Source organism: Chiloscyllium punctatum, chromosome 32 (assembly GCF_047496795.1).
Source record: "Chiloscyllium punctatum isolate Juve2018m chromosome 32, sChiPun1.3, whole genome shotgun sequence".
NCBI lineage: Eukaryota > Metazoa > Chordata > Chondrichthyes > Orectolobiformes > Hemiscylliidae > Chiloscyllium > Chiloscyllium punctatum.
The window spans coordinates 24040254-24063333 of NC_092770.1; the positions used below are offsets into that span (position 1 = coordinate 24040254).

At 39.6% G+C, this 23080-nt stretch overlaps 2 protein-coding genes across 11 annotated transcripts in view; one reads left to right on the plus strand and one right to left on the minus strand.

Moving 5' to 3' along the window:
• The window catches only part of LOC140457994 (ubiquitin carboxyl-terminal hydrolase 15-like), a 115705-nt gene extending 98694 nt beyond the window's left edge, over window positions 1–17011 (minus strand). For all 10 annotated transcript variants that reach the window (XR_011953421.1, XR_011953423.1, XR_011953422.1 and 7 more), the window contains exon 1: window positions 16865–17011. Coding sequence is in view for 6 of the 10 variants with exons in the window: in XM_072551914.1 (XP_072408015.1) it covers window positions 16865–16953 (89 nt within the window). In the remaining 4 variants the exon portion in view is untranslated. The remainder of the gene's footprint in view (window positions 1–16864) is intronic.
• A 121-nt stretch (window positions 17012–17132) lies between these two features.
• The window catches only part of LOC140457995 (chemokine-like protein TAFA-2), a 360212-nt gene continuing 354264 nt past the window's right edge, over window positions 17133–23080 (plus strand). The window contains exon 1 of the transcript XR_011953426.1: window positions 17133–17469. The gene's annotated coding sequence lies outside the window, so the exon portion shown is untranslated. The remainder of the gene's footprint in view (window positions 17470–23080) is intronic.

Genomic DNA, 23080 nt, shown 5'->3' on the forward strand with positions numbered 1-23080 from the left:
TCAGTCACATCAAGGCCTAGATTGAGTCCAAAGTTTAAAGAGCACTAAATGCATGCTCTGAAAGCCAATATATAATGGATATTGAACAGCTAATTTCCTTGGTCATGGTTGATTCAGTTCACCCATAAACATCACACCCTTTCTTTTTTACCTTTAATCTATAAGTTTTTCCTCTCTGCATTCTCTCTCTATGGCTGCCATATCAATGAAGAACCCACAATGGCTAAAAACGCAGATGCAATTTGTGTCTGATTGGCTTTAACTTCAAAGCCCCTCATTGCAACTGAGAGAGGAGAGGCACTTGACATTGCTATCCAATTTGGGGTGGAGCCTACCAGAAGAAAAATGCTCAGAAGTTTAAAGCTGGATAAGCACAGCAAGCAATTTACTGTTAACCTAATGATTAAAGCGGGAAAACACATTCTTATCCTTTGCAAGGCAGTGACCATAACTAATAAGACTTCAAACATAAATGACCCAAGATTAAAATAAGTTATAATCAATGGATACCATATTTCAGTAATTATATCCATATATTCAAGTGTGTAACCAATAACTAAACTAACAATTGCGCATGTTATCCAGTACAAATCTCTTCTGCAAAAATCCAAAAGTTTAAAAGCTCCACAGTATCCCAGAAAGATTAACATTTCAAAAGGCACTTCTCATTTGCAACAATTAAAGAATCTTTTAAAAGTTGTCAACACAAACGAGTCAGTACACATCTATCAATTGACAGGCAAGCACAGCCTTAGCTTACAACTTCCCACGGCCACCATTTTGTTAAACAAAGATATTAAACAAAACCAACAATCACTATTGAATTTGTGTTTATAACTGCAAGCACTAAGAATACCTGAAAGTCAAGTCCAGATTTCTTGGTAAAATCAAACTACAGAAATTCGCAGAACAGCAGATCAACTGCCCCACTATATCAGTGGACTGTTCTTCAGTGGGGCATTCCAGAACTGTCCTATCTTCTCTCCATAGCCTTGCATCATCTTGTTTGAAAACATAGAATCGAGTCTCCCACAACCACTTCTTGTGTTAAAGCATTTCACTCTTCAATAACTCATTGGATCAGGAGATTTCTAACTTTGCTCATTGTCAAGAAGATAACTTTAACCAACTTCACAACCAGAAGGAACAGTCACTCTTTTCACCTTGCCAAGACTTAATTTTAAAAAACCAGAAAAAAATTAATCTGGCTTTTCCTTTGCTAATGAAATAAACCCAAATAACTCATTTCTGCCTTTAAACTATTCCTAAGACTGCACCATTTACTTATCCAGTGCATGTTACTTTCACATTCTATGCTGATTTATAAAATGGTCTTCCCAGTGCCAAATTTATCATGCTAACCATACTCGAATGCAAACCAGTTTCATATTACATATACAGTACATAAAATACTCACAAGCAATGTGCATCTAATTCTGATAGTGCTACCATCACCTCTTAATTTTTGCACTGATCTTGCTAAATTTTGACTTTTACTTGCTTTCTTGATCATTTGTACAAGTCTTCCATACAACATTTTATTGAATGCCTGCAATGCACATTTTTATTATACTTATACACACACAAACAATTCAAGACATTTCTTATTCATGTAATCAGATTAAAAGAAACCCTTAAGTTATCATGATTTGCCTTGAAAACTTTGCACTGGCTGTCCTTGACTAACACATTAATCAAACACTCATTATTTTCATCTTGAATGCACAAATTCTAAAAGATTGCCCACAAAGTGAAAAACTGTTATACTAGCTGCTTTGTTACCTCTTACATCCCCCACTTCTTTAACTGGAGGAGTTACATAGGATTCTAATATCTTAGCACAATTTTTAAATACAAGAGGAACTGCAGACCTGTCGGAATCTCTCCCATTCCTTTCCAATGTCATTTAGCAACAAATAGTGCATGCTTTAGACTGTTAACTTGCCTTTCTTCTCAAGTTTTAATAATTGTTTCATAGTCTTCTCTAGTGCACTTAATTACATAATTCTAAAGTTAAATTACATAATTAAAACTAATTGCATAGAGCTAATTAAGCAAAGAGACCTATGCACACCACAAAAGAGGAAAAAGCTGAAATATTAAATATTTGAGTAAAATAATTATTTGGAAGCTGTACTTTTGATTAGTTCATAATCAATAGGTTAGTGGAATAGGCAGACAGGTGACAGATGCAATTCATTGAGAAGTTTAATGATATATTTTGGTAGGAAGAATGAATAAAGACAATGGAAACTTAAATGCTCCAATTCTAAGGAAATATAGAAATATGGAGACATAGGGGTATGTAAGCATAAATCATTGAAGGTAATAGGGCAAGTGAGCGAGTAGTTAAAAAGGAAATGGAATATGAGCTTTACAAATAGAGGCTGGGCTCAAATGGTGCAGGGGGTCCAGGGCTCAAATCCCACCTGGTCGAGGTGTGGGATAACTTCTCTGAAGATATCTGTAAAAGGCACATAATATAAAAGCAAGGAAGATAAGGAGAAGCTCTGCATAGAAAAACTATTCAAATCAACTGAAGAATTAAGCAGAATTCTGAACATTATACTTTCAGATAGGTGTACAAGGTTTCAAGAGAGGATGAAGAAAGAATTTTCCAAAAATGGTTCCAAAAAAAAGGAACTTCAATTACAAGGCCAATTGGTCAAGCAGTGGTGGTCTATTGGGAAAGAGAAGGTTGAGAGGAGATTTGATTAGAATTATTGAAAATAATGATGGGTCTAGACAGAGCAGATAACGAAAAGTCTTCCCCAAACACTGGCATAATGATCAAGAAACGAGAGATTTAATGTAATCAGGAAAAGAATCATGGTACACAAAGGAAAGTTTTCAAACAGCAAGTGGATAAGACCGGGAATTCACTATCTGAAAGGCTAGTGCAGACACCAAAATAATTGTTACTTTCAAAAGGGAATTGTTTAAGCAACTGAAGAGGGTAATGCAGGTTACAGGGGAAGGGCTGTAAGCAGGGGAAGCTAACTTGCTCTTGCAGAAAAGTTGCATGCATTTATCAAATAAAGAAATGCTTTCTGATTCAGAACCTAGGATACAAAATATTCATGCAACATCTCTTCCATATAGTTTTTCACAAGTCGATTTGCAACTTCATTTGACCATCTTTATCTTCTCTTCACCCATTTCCTTAAAATGTACCGACTGACCCTTTTAATAAAAATTGTTAGCCATCAAATTTACTTTCAACCCTTATCATTTCCCCAGTTATGTTTCCCAATTTAGCCTAAAAGCCCTTTTTGTTTAGTTTTGATCATTTTTATCCACATAGTCCAACCGTTCAACACCCTCTCTGCTCATTTTAGTTTTCCAGCCCTCTTACATTTGAAGTCACTCCACTGATCAGTTGTTTGTTCATTTTTTAACCCACTTTATTAAGGCCATGTGTCTTTTTACCTCACTGAATGCATTTTCTTTTCTTAGTTATCTTCATTAAACATTTTTATAGGATGAGGGCATCACTGGCAAGGTTAAGTTTTGCTGCCCATCTCTAATTACCCTTTGAACTGAGTGGCTTACCAATTGAGGGAGCCTTTTAGAGTCAAACACATTGCCACAGGTCTGGTATCAGATTTGTTTTCCAAAAGAATATCAGCGAACAAGGTGATTTTTATAGTTTCAATCAATTATAGTTTCATCACACTACTAACGAGACAACCTTTATATTCTAGATTTAATTGAATTTAAATTTAACCAGTTGCCACAGTGAAATTTGAAGCTGTGTCCCACTGTATTAGTCTGTACTTCTGGATTACCACCACCATTTAGCACCCAAAGGAGCTATGTCATGGCCATTATTCAGCAATTTTCGCTTATTCTATAGTCTCTCTCACATCTTGGTTAGAGTCAATTCTTCGCTGTAGCAATTGGGGTGTGCAGCAAGGTGTTGCCATCTTCATGAGCTGGTTGCTGAGGTGAGAAAGTTAAGTACTACGCGAAGAGTACGTACAAACTGTCAAATCAGGAGTGGAAGGCGGCCATTCAGCCCCTCAAATATGTTCAACCATTCAATAACACTACACCTAATTTTATTGCAGTCTTAAAACCACCTTTTTTTGCATCTGATATCCTTTGAGTTCCTTCTCAGTTAAAAATCAATAAACATCTGCTTTTAAGACGAAGCAACAAACCTACCTCCTCCACACTGAGGGAAAGAATTCTCGAGACTCCCAAACCTCAGAGGAAAAAACTTATCTCCATCATAAATGGGAGATGTCTTACAGTTAAACTATGTGTCCTTGTCCTGGTCTCTCCAACAAGGCGAAACATATCAGCATCCACTCAACTCCCCTTGTGATATTTGTGTGTTTCCAAAAGATCACATCTCTTCCTTTCCAACTCCAACGTATACAGATCTATCTTGTCTAACCTGTGCTCAAGGAATTTATGTGCACATCCCCTCTATCCCATCCCTAGAATTTGTCGATGACCTTCGCTGTGCTATTACTAATGTAATTATGGTCTTCCTTAAATATGACCAAAATGTACAAATACTCAGTGTGATCACATCAATACCACATACAATTGTACCAAAACATCCTTAGTTTTCTTTTTCTTTGTCACAAACTACATAACATCTGCATTCCAATCATTTCATATCTGAATGGTAATTTTATGATGCCTATACCAGAACACCCAGATTCCGCTGAATGCAAATTTTACTAGTATCCTTATTATTCTACAATCAATATTAAACAGATCATATTGCAATTTTAAAAAATCATTTGAGAGAAGCAAAGACATTTCAGAGAGCTGTGATGACAGAGAAGGCTCTGTAGACTTCTGAAATCAAGCTGTTGATCCAATGCCAACGAAGGTGAGAAACCAGAGGAAATACGGATAAGCAGGATTGGATGCAACTGCAATGTAAGCAGAAGAGCTTCGAATGACCTCAAGTTTACTAAAGGACATGAAAACTTCAAAAGGTGAGACTTGCTTTCCTTACATCTTTGATGTAATAATGAACCAAAATCAGGTTTGGAACACATATCCGCACTAAGACTGCTTACTTACAGTTTCATAACATTGCCTAATTCTATGAGTCTCTCAGCTGAACTGTTCCTGAAGCACTCCAGATTTTTGTTATCCCTAAAGTGGACTATTCACGGTTGTCTTATCTTACACACTCAATCATCCATGAATGAGGTCATCATTATGACATCAGTATAAACTTCATTTCAACATTCATTGCATTTTAAATTCTCGTCGTGCCTCCAAAGCCTTACCTTTCATCATCCCATAATCTCCTCCAAACTATCAATCTGAGCAGCTCTGATTTTAAACACTCCATCACAGATTATGCGGCAAAGGCAATATGCTCAAACCCTGTGTTATTGCTCTTTCTCTTTAAAAGTTGCTACATAAAATCCAATTCTTTGACCAAATTTTCTTTTTAATCTGCCTCAATATTTGCTTATTCATTTCATGGGACATGTACTTCACTGGCTGGGCCAGCATTCGTTGCCCATTCCTAGGTGTCTGTGCCTTCTTGAATCTCTGTAGTCAATTTATTGCAGGAACACTCGATGTCACGAGGGAAGGAGTTCTGGGTTCCTGCGACACTAAAGGAACAGCAACATATTTCCTATTCAGATGGTAAATGGCTTGGAGGGGAACTATCAAATGGTGATGCTCCTTCCAGATGATAGTGGTTAATGCTGCTGTTTAACGAGCCTTGAAGAATTTCTGCAATGAATCTTGTGGAGGGATTGAGTTTTTGAGGATATGGTACTAATCAAGTGGGTTGCATTGTCCTGAGTGGTAAGCTTCTTGGGTACTATTGATGCTGCACTCATCCAGTGGGCTGTACTCCATCATTATTTTAACATGCGAGTTGCAGATAGTGGATAGTCTTTGGGAAGCCAGGTGGTGAATTACTCACCTAGCCTCTGACCTACCTGTTGGTCCTTTTCAATTTCTGGACAATGACAAGCCCAGAATGTTGATAGAGGGGGAATTCAACAATCGAAATGACATTATGTCAAGGGACAAAGTTGCATTTTCTCTTGTTGGAGGTAGTCATTGCCTGGTAGTTGTGCAGTGCAAACATTACTTGCCACTTGTCAGCTCAAGCTTGGATATTGTCTATATCTTCCTGACTTTAGACATGGGCTGCTTCAGTGTCTAAAAAGTCACAAATGGAGCTGAATGTTGCACAGTGAACATCTCTACTTCTGACATTATGATGGATGGAAGATTATTGATAAAGTAATTGAGGGTGGCTAGACCTAGGACCTTACCCTCAGGAAGTAGTAGTGATGTTATGCAGCTAAGATAATTGACCTCCAAAAACCAGAACAATCTTCCCTTGTGTCCTGCTTGACTCTAACCAGTTTTCCACATGATTCCCATAGTTCTGAGAGAGCTCCTTGATGCCACGCTTGGCCAATTTTGGCCATGATATCAAGGTGAGCTCTCAGATTCTCTCTGGAATTCAGCTCTTTTGTCCACGTTTGAACTAAAGCTGTGATGAAGTCAGGTGCTGAGTGACCCTGATGGTACCAACTTAAATGTCAGTGAGCAGATTATAGCCTAGCAAGTACTACTTGTTAACTCTGTCAAGAACCTCCATCATTTTGCTGATGATTCAAAGTAACTTAATGGGGCAGTAAATGGTCAAGTTGAATGTGTCCTGCTTTTTGTGTACAGGATGTACTTGGGCAATTTCCCGATTAACAAGTAGATGAATGTTATAGTGTACTGGCACAGCTTGGGTAGGGGTGCGGCACATTTTCAAGCATGTCGCCTGTACTATTGCCAGAATACTGTTAGGGTCCATAGACTTCCCAGTGTTCAGTCATTTCTTGATATCACATGGAGTGAATCGAACTGGCTGTAGACTGACATCTGCGATGCTGAGATCTCATATGACATTTCTCAAATTTTGCTTTTGAACTATTGTGTGGTATACCTGGTACACATTATTGCTTCAGAGCCGCTATATAAACAAATTATTTTTGCTAAAGGGGATCACAAACAAAAGGCTAAAAACCTAAACCTGAAAAACCCTAATTTTCTCCGGCATGTCTAACAAGTACCTGTTATGTGGTTCAGTGCATTTGAATAATGAATCGCTTAGCAAGGTAGTGTTATAATGAAGTTTCTCATCAAAGAGCCATCCCACGCTGGTAACTGTCTCTTCCAAGCTCTTTTGTCAGGCAGAAGATACAGAAGCTTGAGTACACACACCAACAGGTTCAAGAGCAGCTTCTTTTCTGCTGTTATTAGACTGCCGAATGGACTTCTCTAATTTCAAATCTAATGTTGATCTTGCTTTTGGGCATCTCCGATGCAGTCATAACCTTGTGTGCCTCACTATCTGAACATCCTATGATCTGTATGTCTTTGTATGTTACGTTCTGCCTGTAGTGCTCACAACACTCTTCACTGTACTTAGGTACATATGACATCAATAAATCAACTCAAATCAAATCAGTAACCTCTTGATTTCCACATTTAATTATGGATGCGAGGTTGCCAGTAGTTGCTCTCCAGATGACCTTTTAACAAAGGATGAGTCCTGATATTTGACACTGAAGCATCTGGAATGGTTGCTGGCTTCACAGCAGACAGAAGCCTAAAACAATGGTCTGGCTGCACATATTCCTAATTTGTTTGCACTAAGATGTGGAAGCACCACACAAAAGTCAGATGATTAAACATAAACCAAGATTGAAACTACAGAGCATTAGTCATTCTTGCACAACTCACAACAAAGGCCTAAAAGTTAGTTACCTGCTTGCCCTCTCATTTCCAGGTGCGTGGAATTTTCTAGCAATGGAGGCATAAAAAGACAAGGGCAAAAAAGATGTCAAAGTTTTATAAATTCAAAAGCTAAAACGTGAAAGCAGCATATTTGCGATTAGAACTTTGTTGAGATAGAGTGCTATGCCCCTGTATCCACCTAAATGTTCTTGTAATTTCCATTTATGTAGATTGATTCAATTCACAATCAATATTACAAAGGCATTCATTCAATTTCTGGCTGTTGATTTACATGTTGAATAAGTCGTTCAAGTTCCTCTTTCATAAAAAATTTACTCAATTCAGCTCCTTTCCAATTAAATCTACACAACTGCATAAATAGCAAAACAAAAAGCAAGTCTGCACAGGTCAAAGTACAATATCAGTTAAGAGACTGATTCTTTAGTGGTGAAGTGCATCAGATATCTGAACAATTCAATCATTTTCACTGCATCTTATGACCTCTGCACACAACTTTTACTTTGCTCCTGAATCTGGAAGGATTGACCTTAAAAGCACAACTCCTTGCAACAAGTTAAAATGCAACGTGACTGGTAGGTAAAATGCATTTTCTTTCTCAGTACTGTAAATAGTGAACTAACCATCTATACTCCCCTGTATCCTTGTTCAGTGTGCTGTTCTGACCAAAAAATTAAATGGCTTCAACTGTGAAATGTTGTGGAATCAGGGGCGGCACAGTGGCCAGCACTGCTGGTTCACAGCGCCAAGGTCCTAGATTCAATTCCAGCCTCGGGTGACTGTCTGTGTGGAGTTTGCACATTCTCCCAGTGTCTGCATGGGTTTCCTCCCACAGTCCAAAGATGTGCAAGTCAGGTGAATTGGCCATGCTAAATTGCCCATAGTTGCATTAATCAGAGGGAAATGGGTCTGTGTGGGTTACTCGTCAGAGGGTTGGTGTGGACTGGTTGGGCTATTTCCACACTGTAGGGAATCTAATCTAATCACAGTAAAACAACTTTCAAACAGAAGTCAAAGTCAACAGCCAACACATTTAGCAAATGCGCATTAACAAGTGAGACACAGTGAGCATTAAGATTATGTACAAGAGAATAGCTGTCAACTTAAAAGTTTACATTTATTAATAGCAGTACATTATTTACAAATATCTAAGTCCATTGGTGTTATTCATAAGCCCCATGATTAATATATATTGCTATATATGATATTGAGAGCAAAATTAGGACACTATCCTGGTAATATATAGTATAGATAAATGTAAAGAGATTGCAGAGCTCCTAGAAGCAGAGGGATCTGGTTACCCTACTGCTGTGTTGCAAAAAGTTAGTAATATAGGTACAGCAAGTAATTAGAAAATATAATTGAATGTGGTTGTTTATTGTGAAAGGAAGTGATCACAAAAATAGGTAGCTGTTCTTCATTTATACAAGGCATTACTGAAACTACATCTGGAGGACTGTGTGCACTAATGATCTGCTTATTCAGAGAAGGATATAAATGCATTGGAGAAAGTTAGACATGGTTTACAAAGCTAATCCCTGGAATGACTAGGAGCAACGATTGGTCAGACTAGACCTGTATCACTGCAGTTCAGGAAAGCAAGCAGGGATTTGACTAAAATGTAAGATTCTAAAGAGTTTTTGACAGGGTGTGGAACACATGATTTGTTTGCGGAAGAATCAAGAACTAGGTGTAATGGTCTTAAAATAAGGAGCTCCCATTTAAAACAGAGCTAAGGAGGATTTTTCCCAGAAAATAATTATGCTTTGAAGCACTAATTCTACCATCTTCGAGGAACAGAATCTTTGATTATTTTTAAGCTCAAATCAGTAGAGGTTGAGAAAGATTTGGAGTTCCAGGTACACATTCTAAAATATCATAGGAACAGGAATAACCCATTTAGCCTATCAAGTCTGCCAGTCTTTCAATGTAATCATGACCGACCAAACATTTCAATGCGTAACTACCCCATTCCCAAAACTTTGTACACAATTGATAAGATTCCTGATTTCCAACTTGTTCTTAAACATACTGAACAGGATGAAATTCCACAGCCCTCTATGGTGGAGCATTCAAAACGTTCACAGCCTTTTGAGTAAAATACTTTCTCATTTAAGTAAAATGTCATTCCCCTTATTTTTAAAGTTGTCACCCATTCTAGACTTCTCAATCAGGAAATCACCTCAACCTGTCTATTCTTTTAAGTATTTGTTATGTTTCAAAGAGATTACTCATTCTTCAAAATTTTATAGAATACAGGTCCAGAACAAGTATAGTGAACCTTAATTGCAATCTCTCAATAGCGATAATATCTTTCCTTAGATATGGGGACATATAATTCCAGGTATGATCTACTCAAGCTTCTATACAATTGAAGGAAAACTTCACTACACTCCCACTCAAATTCTTTTGTAATAAAGACTAATATTCCTAAAAGGTTGCTGTATCTGCCTGTTTGCCTTCAGTGACTGGTCAATGAGAACATCAGGTCCCTTTGTTTACTTACACATTCCAACCTCTTACTAAATAATAAATACTTTGCACATGTTCTTCCCAAAACGTAAAGCACTACATCTTTCCACATATGTTTCTGCCCATCCAGTAAGCTTGTCCAAATCCTCATGGAGACGTTTTACATCTTCCTCACAATGCACAGTCCTGCCTAGGATTGTCATGGGTGGGACCAGGTTCAGAAAATAATTGTAAACAGTTAATTCATTTTTCTTTTACAGCTCGAGACAAATTACTGAGTAGAATTTGTCCACAGTCAAAACTCTGGTTTGGTCAGACCATACCTGGGTCCTAGGAACAGTTCTGAGCACCATACCTTTGAAATGACATCATGGCCTTTGAAGGAAATAAGGCTTGTTTTGATCATAATTATATCTGGACTCTAATTAAAAGAAGATACCACTTGAAAAAGGATTGCATTCCATGAAACTTAAAAGGTTAAGGATGATCTGATCAAAGGTTTCAAGATCTTAAAAAGGAGAATAGAATAGGATTTGTTCCTGTTCAATGCTGAATGGGGTGTCTTAGACCACGAGCTAATGTCTAAAATCTAGAGAAGAGCTTTCAACAATGAAATTAGGAAACACTCAACACACAAAATATGGGAGAGATGTGCAACACTTATGTAAATAGCAACTTATGTGAGACCAATCATAAATTTTCGAACTGAGATTGACAAATGTTTGGCTATCAAGGGAAGTGGAACAATGACAGTTATTTAAACTATTTATTCAGGGCATGTTTACATTATTGGCTATAGCAGCATTTAATAACCATTCCTAATTGCCCACTGAGTAATTAGGAGTCAACCACATTACTATGGATCTAGAGCTGCGTGTTGGCGAGACCAAGAAAAGATGAAAGATTCACTTCCCTCAAAAAAATTTGTGAAACAGATGGATTGTTACAGCAGTCAGCAATGCTTACATTAGGTTAGTTTTTGTTCTAGATTTTTGAAGAATTCAAATTTTAACATCTATCATGATGGGATTCAAACCCATGTTCCTAGAAGAATAGTCTGAGGTGCCGGAAAACTCGCCCAGCCTTCCATTAATGGTTTAAGGCCATAGATCACAAGAAATACAAAAGTAGAGAGAAAACATGATGCAGCAGTTGTAAGTGTATATAGAACATGGAACAGTACAGCACAATACAGGCCCTTGGCCCTCAATGCTGTGCCAGACACCTCTCCTACTCTGAAATCAGACTAACCTACATACCCTTCCTTGTACTAACTTCCATGTGCGTAACCAAGAGTCACTTTAACGCCACAAATGTATCTGATTCTAGTACCACTTCTGGCAGTGGATTCCATGCACTCACCACTCTCAGAGTAAAGAATCTACCGCTGACATCTCCCGTAAACCTTCCTCCAATTATCTTAAAATTATACCTCCTTGTAATAGACATTTTTGCCATAGGGAAGAATCTTTGCCTATCCACTCCATCTATTTCTCTCAACATCTTGCAGATCTTTATCACATCATCTCTCATCCTTCTTCGGTCCAGTGAGAAAAATGCTAGTCCCTCAGGCTTTCTTCATAAGACATACCCTCCAGTCCAGACAACATCCTGGTAAATCTCCTCTGCACCCTCTCTAAAGCTTCCACATCTTTCTTATAATGAGTCGACCAGAATTGAACACAGTATTCCAAGTGTGGTCTAACCAGCGCTCTATTGTGCTATAGAATAATCTTGCAACTCTTAAATTCAATCCCCCTGTTAATGAAAGCCAACACATCATACACCTTCCTAACAACCCTATCAACCTGGGTGGCAACTTTAAGATCTATGGACATAGACCCCAGGATTCCTTGGTTCCTCCATGCTACCAAGAATCCTGCCTTTCACCCTGTATTCTGCATTCAAATTCCACCTTTCAAATGACATCACACTTTTCCCAAGTTGAACTCCATCTACCATATCTCAGCCCAGTTCTGCATCCTGTCAGTCAATGTACCTACAACAGCCCTCCACACTATCCACAACTCCACCAACCTTTGCGTCATTGGAAAGGTTACTAATTCACCTTTCCACTTCCTCATCCAAGTCATTTATAAAAATCACATGTACTGTGACTGATACAGGTGTTAGAAAATGCACCAGTTAACAACTTCATGTGAATTATCCTGATGCATGTTACATAAAAGGCTTTGGCAAAATGTGTCTTTTTCAGCAATACTCAAAATCATTTCAGTTCACATGTTTACCTGAAAGTCAACCATCGATGAGTAAATGAAACATGGTTACAGGAAACTTGAGAAGTGAAAACAGACTGCAAGAAAAAAACAGGTGGAGCTGGAATCATTATAAGTAAACAGGTTTGGCTGAGTAAATAAGTTCCCTCTTGTCCTCAAATGCCACCAAGTGAGCAGTGTGTCAATTAAAGTTTTGTCCAAAGAACAGTACCTCTGATGATGGATTATTTTCTCTGTAACTAGAAAATAGCCGCCTAGAACTTATTGAACACCAGGATAACGGTTAGAACATAACAGCTTCTGACTCAGATATAACAATGCCGCTAATGAAGCCTAGTCATCCCTTTGGGAACTGTACATAATGACGACTTACTGGGCTTGCAATTGAGGGGCCTGGACTAATGATCTGGAGACCAAGCTCAAGTCCCACCATGGTACCTGGGGAATTAAATTTAGTTAGTAAATAAACATGCAATAAAAACTGAACTTGCACTAATTGTTATCATGAAACTGTCACAAAAGTCCATCTGCTTCAGTAGGTTGGAAGAAAATCTGTTCTGACCCAATACTACTTTTAAGTGACTCCAGACCCAACGTATTGTGAACCAGTCTTAACTTTGCTATGAAGCCCTTCAACTCAATCAATTAAAACCAAATCCCAGTAACAAACAAAGAAAACCAACATTACGGGGTCCAATGAAGCCAGGTTTTCCACAACGGAGGGAAAAAGTGAGGATGCAGATGCTGAAGATCAGAGTCGAGAGTGTGGTACTGGAAAAGCACAGGTCAGGCAGCATCCGAGGAGCAGGAGAATCAACATTTCGGGCAAAAGCCTTTCATCAGGAATTCCACAACAGATATTATGTACAAATATTTGTTGTACCTTCTGTTTGTATAACTTTCTAATTTCTAAAAATAATATGGGCGGCACGGTGGCACAGTGGTTAGCACTGCTGCCTCACAGCGCCAGAGACCTGGGTTCAATTCCCGCCTCAGGCAACTGTGTGGAGTTTGCACATTCTCCCAGTGTCTGTGTGGGTTTCCTCCCACAATCCAAATAATGGCCATGCTAAATTGCCCGTAGTGTTAGGTGAAGGGGTAAATGTAGGGGAATGGGTCTGGGTGGGTTGCACTTCGGCGGGTCGGTGTGGACTTGTTGGGCCGAAGGGCCTGTTTCCACACTGAAAGCAATCTAATCTAAAACTTAAAATAACATACTAACAGCAACTACTCATTGATAAATTCATAATATCATGCCATATTTTACAGTGTTGTTATTGCTAGTGTGAGTGCTATCAGAGCAATCTTTGTTCTGCCAAGGCTTTTTTGCATTCCACTAATTCTCTAGAGCTGAATTCTGAAACAATACTGATGCTCATAACACAAAGCCAGTAAAAAAAATTTTAAATATCTAAATAGTTGTGCAAAGTAGCCAAGCCATGATGGGAATAGTTTAAACATCTACACAAAGTATACTCTTCCATAGCGAGGCTGATAGATATTGTAAAAATAACAAAACAAGCTAAAGCATGCTATGATCAAACTCAGATACAGACTTTTAACATTACTTAGCGTGGAGATGTTTCTTAGGAGAGACTAGGACCTGAGGGTACAGCCTCAGAGTGAAGTCAGTCTTTTCGAAAGGAGATGAGGAGAAATTTCTTCAGCCAGCAGTTGGCAATTCTGTAGAACCCATTGCCACAGAAGGCTATGGAGGCTAAGTCATTGAGTGTCTTTAATAAATGAAGAGATAGATTCTTGATTAGTAAGGGGATCACAGATTACAAGACAAGAGAATGGGACTGAGAAATATAACAGCCATGATTGAATGGTCCAATTCTGCTCTGATGTCTTATGGCCATGATACACACTTCAAATACTATGTGTTTTAAAGAACAACCTTCATATGGAAAGGCTCCCATTTCTCTGAATTACATTACAAATGATCTTAGTATTGAGAGTTTGATGCAATATGACAAATATATTCTCAAAGTTTAACTGACCTACTTGCATCTGAATTCAATATTGAATTGTAGCCTCAGTACTCAATCTAACATATATATATATATATATATATATATATATCTCTATCAATCTTTAAAAATGAAAACCACGACAAATGGTAATAATGAATCAAAACTGCATGGCTGTATTATTTATATAGAACAGGAGGGGATGAAGAAAATACACCAAGCACAATTCTCTAATGACTCTGAATCATGATTATGACTAGATCACAAAACAATATTAGGTTATAGATTTGTGTACATTTCAAGATATTTTTGGAGACCTCTGGCCTACATGTGACCCCAGACACACAACAATGTGATTAATTCTCAACTGCCCAATGGGCAATTAGGGATGGACAATAACACCCATATCCCATGAATATGTCATGTGCAGTATTATTAAAAATTGTTTAATTTAAAATACCAGACAATGTAAATTTGCTTCCCCCAGCATAAAGCAAGATAAAAATGTTGACAGCAGTGCTCATGTATTTAGAAAACTGAAATTTAATGTTTGCAGTTAATGCACAATAGTGTTAATGGTGGGCACACAAAGCTCTCCACCACTACTGCTTCTCGATTGCACAGTTCCTCATTGAAATTAAAATTCTACCATTTTGCTGGCTGCCTCAGATCTCAATCATTCATAAATTACGAATCAATTTAGCTTTCATAAAATGCTCCATCTGACTATTACACCCAATGGCACCACCCAATCCACTTAAGCGATCCCCCGACATTGGGTTGCTTCACACTCCCTATTGACCCCTTCACTGATGTTTCACTTCTTCATTACCATGCCATGTTTCTGAAACACCGTCCCTAGATTTTACCATATGTTTTTAAATTTATAACCTTTTTCTGCAACCTAAATCCCTTGGTCTTTTTTTGCCTCTGCTAATCAGTACTTTCTTCAATAGAAAAGCATTTTGCACAATGTCCTCTGGACAGATAGCACTTGTTCAATAAATGCTGAATACTGAATGCAAATATTCATGTTACATCCACTCAAACGTCTATCACTGCTTTGCTTCCAATCTGTGCAAAAGGATTACAGATTTTATCCTACTAAATTGATCTAGTTTCTGTAGAATGTATTAGCTCTATAATCTTGATGTTTGCAAATACAATTGCAGGTTGCTTCCACATGACCACCTATTCATTCTTATTTGCCAAAGTATGACAAGTGCATCAACATGTTAAATATTCTAAGTCACAATTCTTGGAACACTGTAAAAGATACTAAACAGAAAAGTCAAATGTCTAATGGCAAATACGTCAACCATCCAGAGACAGACTCTCTTATGTACCATAGTTCAAACTGTGAACACCAGCTTTGGCTTAAGAGTAGAATTTGTGAGGCAGAATTGAGTCAGATGGTGAATGGCCAGAGTGGCGGCTCAGCAGTTAGCACTGCTGCCTCACACCGCAAGGGACCCGGGTTCAATTCCTGCCTCAGGCCACTGTTTGTGTGGAGTTTGCACATTCTCCTCGTGGGTTTCCTCTCATAGCCCAAAGATGTGCAGATCAGGTAAATTGGCTATGCTAAATAGTGTTAGTCAGGGGTAAATATAGGGTAGGGGAACGGGTCTGGGTGGGTTGGTGTGGAATTGTTGGGCCGAATGGCTCGTTTCCACACTGTAGGGAATCTAAAGTCACATTCTCCAAATGAGTGCAATCTAAGCTGTCACTGAAGGAACACTCTAGGAATCTGCTATCTTTTGGACAAGAAGTAAAACCAAAACTAACATGAAAAGCAAGGATTTTTTCATGGTGTCCAGGCCAACATTCGTCTCTCAATCAACACCATAAACAGGATCGCCAGTTATGTCACACAGCTGAGCGCAAGATCTGCACCCTTTTCCCTGAACTGCACCCGTTTTACAACACAGTGCAGGATGCGTGTACAGAAAGCGACGTGTACTTTATTTTGTCAAAAGTACTCATTCAAAAGACAGCATTCATAACGTTGGCACTTCTCAGTGTCAGCTGCCAGGCATTAAAATTAACTTCCCCAAACCGCCTCTTGTGGGGAGGCGAGCATCCCCCGAAACTCAGTTAAGTGGGATGGGCCGTGGCTCAGTTACTGGAGTTCAGGAGGGTAATTGTCCCTGAGAGTTATCCAGAATGTCGGCGGAAAGGGGACACCAAGGGCAGCAGCAGCAGCAAACAAGAGGTGGGTGCGGTCGTTGGGCTTTCCCCGTCCCCCTGTATCTTCCCTCCCTTCCACAGGGGCCCAGCCACGGCCTAGTACCGGCGCGGCCGTTCTGCCCTGGCAGGGACCGCGCTCTCCCCGCTTCCTCTTTCTCCCTTCCTCTTGCCAGTAGACTCCACCTTCCCCCACCCCCCCCCCCTCACCCCGGCCTCTTCATTCGCCCGCTCCGGCCTCACCAGGTATCACCCTTCTTCAGCGGTGTCTTCATCAGCGCCGCGGTATCGGCGCGCTGCGTCTCCAGCTCGGCCGCTCCGCCCTCCGCCATGTTCACTAGCAACCGCGCGGAGCATGCCGGGAACGCTCCTTCTCCTTCTCCCACCCACCGGCGGCTGCGCCGAAGAGCCGACACAACACACGAGAAGCCCTCCCATTTTTCCTCAAGTTGAAGGGAGTACTGGGCTCCCCCTGGCGCAGGAGGACCGGAGGTCCTCCCAGCGTTCGACAGCGGCGCTGGTTGGAATCTGACAATGGGACACGCACTGGAATCGAAACGTTGACTCTCACTTCTCTCTCCATAGACGCTGAGTTTCTGCTGGACTCTCACCATCTGCAGCTCTTTATTAAAAATGTGTCTGTGTGTTTTCTCTCTCTCCGCAGATGCTGCCACATCTCTCAAAGTGGGCGAAAGTGAGGACTGCAGATGCTGGAGATCAGAGTCTAGATTAGAGTGGCACTGGGAAAGCACAGCATCCGAGGAGCAGGAAAATCGACGTTTCGGGCAAAAGCCCTTCATCAGGAATCAAAGTGGGCCACCAGGAACACTGGAGTAATGCTATGCCAGGTAGAAGTTAAAAATCACTCAACACCAGGCTAGGGTCCAACAGGTTTATTTGCAAATAGTAGCTCTTGGAGTACTCTCCTTCAGCAGGTAGCTCGTGGGGCAGGATTATCAGGCACAGAATTTATAACAAAAGATCATAGTGTCATGCAACTGACACGTTATATTGAAAAAACCTAGATTGCTGTTGAGTCTGTAATCCTTTAGAATGGGTTGCAGGTTTCAATTCAAAAATATGTAAATCCCAGAACTTCTTTCCAGTCACATTCCTGAGATGACTTAAGATTTTATAAGAAAAAGGTGACATCTCAGCTCAGAACATGCATTAAAGGTGTGAGGTTAGAGTCTATATGTGTTCCAATCTTGAGTCAGACTGGTTCTACTTCCAAATTAGGAAATTTATAAAATGTCACATGGATTGACTGTCTGCAGATTGTGTGCCTTTTGAACAAAATAGAATGTATCTGTAAATACAATTCTGCAAATGCAAATCCACCCTATAGACTTATTTGTCTAAGCTGTCCATCCCAGTCCAACACCGACACCTCCACATTATGCCCTGTATGGCATCTGCTCTGCCCAGGACTGTAGTAAAATACAGAAGTAGGTGTGCACAGCCCAGATCGTCATGAAAGCCAACCTCCCACCTATGGACTCTGTTTACATGGCCTATTGCTGTAGAAAGAGTTGATAAAGTGCGGAAAAAGCACAGCAGGTCAGGCAGCATCTGAGGAGCAAGAGAGTCAATATTTCTAGCTTTACTCTTCACAAGACTATATCAATTGCTGCAGAACAGCTGCCAACATCATCAATACCCATTGCATCCCAGCAATGCTCTCCTACAGCCTCTTCCATCACGCAGAAGATACAGAAACTTGAATACACATCAGCAGGTTCAAGAACAACTCCTTCCCTGCCATTATTAGACTGATGAATGGGCTCTCTAAGTTCAAATAATGCTGATCTTGCTAATGTTGATCTTGCCTGGCACACACCCTGTGCGAGGGAACCTGTATGCATCTATCCAAGTTTTTTTTCACCCTATGATCTGTGTGTCCTTGCATTCCATCCAGAACATGGGATGGTCCCATAAAATCTGGCACTATTGATCAGTGTCTGTTTCCATGCTGTACATCTCTATGACTCCATAACTCGATCTTGTCAGAAAATTCGATCCATGGTTCTCTGTACCATTCTCTTGTCAGTTGTAAATGCAGTCAAAAACCGAGTCTCTATTAATGAACTCTTGGGAACACCACAAGTCACATCCTGCTAATTTTAGCATATACCTTTTGGCCCTAAATTGAATCTCCTATCCCTAGCTAATCCCTTATCGATGTCAATAAGTTCGTTTCAATTCCATGAACTCTCATCCCTTTTTATGCTCTCTTATCTGAAACCTTATCAACTTCTTTCTCGGAATCATATAAATAACTTACAAAACACTTCCTATGTTAGTTACAGCTTCAAAAAAAAATTGTCACTGGATTTATTACAAATTACTTTTACTCTATCACTCAGTCCCCACACAGATTCTAGCTGACTTCAGCCTGATAAATCCATCATTTCTTAATTCAACACCCCTACCCTGCTTAACCAATGCGATGATATTGGGAAGTTTTCGATCTAAAAGGAAATTGTCTTTCAAAGAGTTGGCACAATCAGTTGAGCATCTCCTTCTGTGTGAATCTATATTCTGCAAATGTGATGTTGTCATCATGACGTTTGATTGTGTGCAATCTGAACATGAGACCTGTGCAGTTGCTAATATATTTACCATAAAAAGACCGGGATCCCTGTGATTGAGCATTTTCAGTTGTGAGTTCACACCAACAGCTGTTGTGTGAGCATTTCCAAGAAACAGAAGGCTAGGAAATTAACTTGAACAGAAATGGAAATTTTTCAAAATGATTTACAGTTCACATGTTCCTTGCTGCAACATACTGACAAGTTTATCTTTTTGGATGGCATTTAGTTGTAAGCTTGAAATGGAAAACATAATGGTTATTGAGCACTCCAATATTTATTACATTTAACTTTCTGACATTGAGTCAAACAATGTATGGTGTGGTTTTTGCAAGGTTTGTGAAGGTTTGTAGCTCAGGTTGAGGTTTAGGGTGTACGTTTGCTCACTGAGCTGTAGGTTTGATATCCAGACGTTTCATTACCTGGCTAGGTAACATCATCAGTGGCGACCTCCAAGTGAAGCAAAGCTGTTGGCTCCTGCTTTCTATTTATATCTTTCTCCTGGATGGGGTTCCTGGGGTTTGTGGTGATGTCATTTCCTGTTCATTTTCTGAGGGGTTGATAGATGGCATCTAGATCTATGTGTTTGTTTATGGCATTGTGGTTGGAGTGCCAGGCCTCTAGGAATTCTCTGGCATGTCTTTGCTTAGCCTGTCCCAGGATAGATGTGTTGTCCCAGATGAAATGGTGGTTTTTTTCATCTGTGTGTAGGGGTATGGGGGAAGGAGGGTCGTGTCTTTTTGTGGCTAGCTGGTGTTCGTGTATCCTGGTGGCGAACTTTCTTCCTGTTTGTCCTACGTAGTGTTTGTGGCAGTCCTTGCATGGAATTTTATAGATGACGTTGGTTTTGTCCATGGGTTGTACTGGGTCTTTTAAGTTTGTTAGTTTTTGTTTGAGAGTGTTGGTGGGTTTGTGTGCTACTAGGATTCCGAGGGGTCTTAGTAATCTGGCTGTCATTTCTGAAACTTCTTTGATGTATTGTAAGGTGGTTAGGGTTTCTGGCTATGTTTGGTCTGCTTGTCGTGGTTTGTTCTTGAGGAATCTGCGCACTGTAGTACTGTAGTAGCACACAAACCCACCAACACTCTCAAACAAAAACTTAAAAGTTTAAAACTTAACAAACTTAAAAGACCCAGTGCAACCCATGGACAAAACCAACATCATCTACAAAATCCCATGCAAGGACTGTCACAACCACTACATAGGACAAACAGGAAGAAAGTTAGCCACCAGGATACACGAACACCAACTAGCCACAAAAAGACACGACCCTCTCTCCCTTGTAGCCCTACACACGGATGAAAAAAACCACCATTTCGACTGGGACAACACATCTATCCTGGGACAGGCTAAGCAAAGACATGCCAGAGAATTCCTAGAGGCCTGGCACTCCAACCACAACGCCATAAACAAACACATAGATCGAGATGCCATCTATGAACCCCTCAGAAAATGAACAGGAAATGACATCACCACAAACCCCAGGAATCCCATCCACAAGAAAGATACAAATAGAAAGCAGGAGTCAACAGCTTCGCTTCACTTGGAGGTCGCCACTGATGATGTTACCTAGCCAGGTAGTGAAACATCTGGATATCAAACCTACAGCTCAGCGAGTATGGTGTGGTATTTTACGCCAGTGAGAGAAAAGATGGGGGTGAACTGTGAAGGAGTGGGGGGGGGGGGGGTAGTGGGGTGTGGGTGCTGGAGGCAAGTAGTGAATAAAAATTGAATACACATAGTTGATATATGCAGAGTACAAATCAGGCATAGCAGCCTGGATTTTTCAATAAGAATTCCAAAAATGTTCACTGTTATCAAGTAGTAAATTGAGTAGCAACTCCCTTCCTAACTACAAAGTAGGTGTATCTAACTAATATGGACTTTAGCAATTCAAAAAGGTGTATTACCACCCCTTCTCAGTGGCACATAGGGAGAGGCAGAAATGCTGACCTAGCCAGCAATGTCCACATCACCTGACCAAATATACATACATGCATATAAATCATATGTAGTGAGAGAAGAGAGCAGAAAAGATGTAAGGAAAAAGAGAATTAGCAGAGAAGGAAATTGTTACAGCCCAGGATAGAAGGCAGAAAATAGATTGTAACTCAGGAAAATGAACAGAGTAGTGAGGCAATGGAGAGGTGAGGGAGCAGACAGTACTGCACAAAAATAGAAGAGGCGAGAGATTACTTTTCAGTCGAGATTATTCAAAGTATTCATTAAATGAAATAAATTTGACAAAAGCTGGGGTTTTCACTAGCATGCAGTTGTTCTCTGTACATACTTTAAGAATTAACTTTTAAGTTTTTTTATCTGTTCCTGTCACTCTTTTGTTGCCAGTTTTTGTTACATGGTTCTGATAGACTTAAATGAAAAGTTATTTGGAGTGTCAGATGGGTTAACAATTCAAAGGACAAATTCTTTGTCTGGCAAAAGAACTAGAAGCAACGCGGGGAAACATTTTTCCACAGGGAATAATTATGATCTGAAATATACTACCTTAAAGTGTGATAGAAGGAGATTCATTAACAACAGGCACAAAAGAATTGGGTAAATAATTGAAGATGGGAAAGAAATCAGTTCCTGGGAAAGAACAGGGGACAGGGATTGCTTGGATAGTTCCATAAAAAAGTTGTCACAGATATGACTGGTTGAATAGTGTCCCTCTTCACAATGTTGCTTTATGAATCTTTGAGTCTCATGGAGTTGATAGAAGGTATAACGTAACTTCACTGGAATTGCCTGTTGGACTAAGAACCTCATTTCATAGTGGGTTGTTTCTGATGCTGTTGCTCTTTCTGATTCCTGTCAGCTTAGTGCACAATTAGCTGCAGCAGAAAATTAGCATCATTATTATGACTGCTGTGATTTCCCTCTGTGATTGCTGAAGACTCTTCAAGAGTTAAAGATTAATCACTTCGACATGTTATTAAACAAGACCAGAGAAAAGTCTCCATCATATTATTAATTTATTTTTGCCACTTTTGTTTATTTGTTCTAAGAATAATGAAGGTGGCGGAGGAGGATTTGGGGTTGGGTGGGTTAGTTGGAAGTGAAAGCTCAAGTGCACATAACATCCAGGAAAAAGTTTAAGCAGTTATAGATATTTTCTAATCAACCTGTTCAGAGATGTTGTAGATTTTGTTCATTCCTTGCTAAGGTTTATGACCATAATAAGAAACTATCTTTGCATAGTGTCTTCATTATAATTAGACATACCTAGGCATAATATTGGAGTATTATCAGTGCACAATTTGACACTAAGCCACTTAAAAAGATATTGGATTCAGTTAGAAAGCATGATCAAACAGCCAGGTTTCTCAGAACCTTTTGAGTAATGGTAGAGAAAGTTAAAGAAAGGATAGAATTCCAGAACTTAAGGCTTCAACTAAGGCTATAACACATAATCATTCCAGGGTAGACAGAATGTCTTTTCGGCTTCATGGCAGCATCCTGAAGCCATTTGTCTAGTGATCAGAAGTATGGATGTGCAAGAGACCCAAATTGGAAGATTTTACCTTTTACATCTTTAAGTGAAAGATAGTTTTGCAAGTTTGAAAACAAAAACAGTCAAAGTTAAAACAGATCCTCAGTTGGAATATTGAACACTGATGTAACATTCCTGATGATGGGCTTTTGACCAAAATCTCAACTCTCCTGCTGTTCAGATGCTGCCTAACCTGCTTTTCCTGTGCCACATTTTTCATCTCTTGACTCTCCAGCATCTGCAGTCCTCACTTTCTCATAGATGTGTCTTAGCGTCATACAGCAGAAAAACAGACATTTCAATCCAACATGTCCATGCTGACCAAGTTTTCCAAACTATGCTCGTCCCATTTGCCTTTGTTTGGTCCATTTCTCT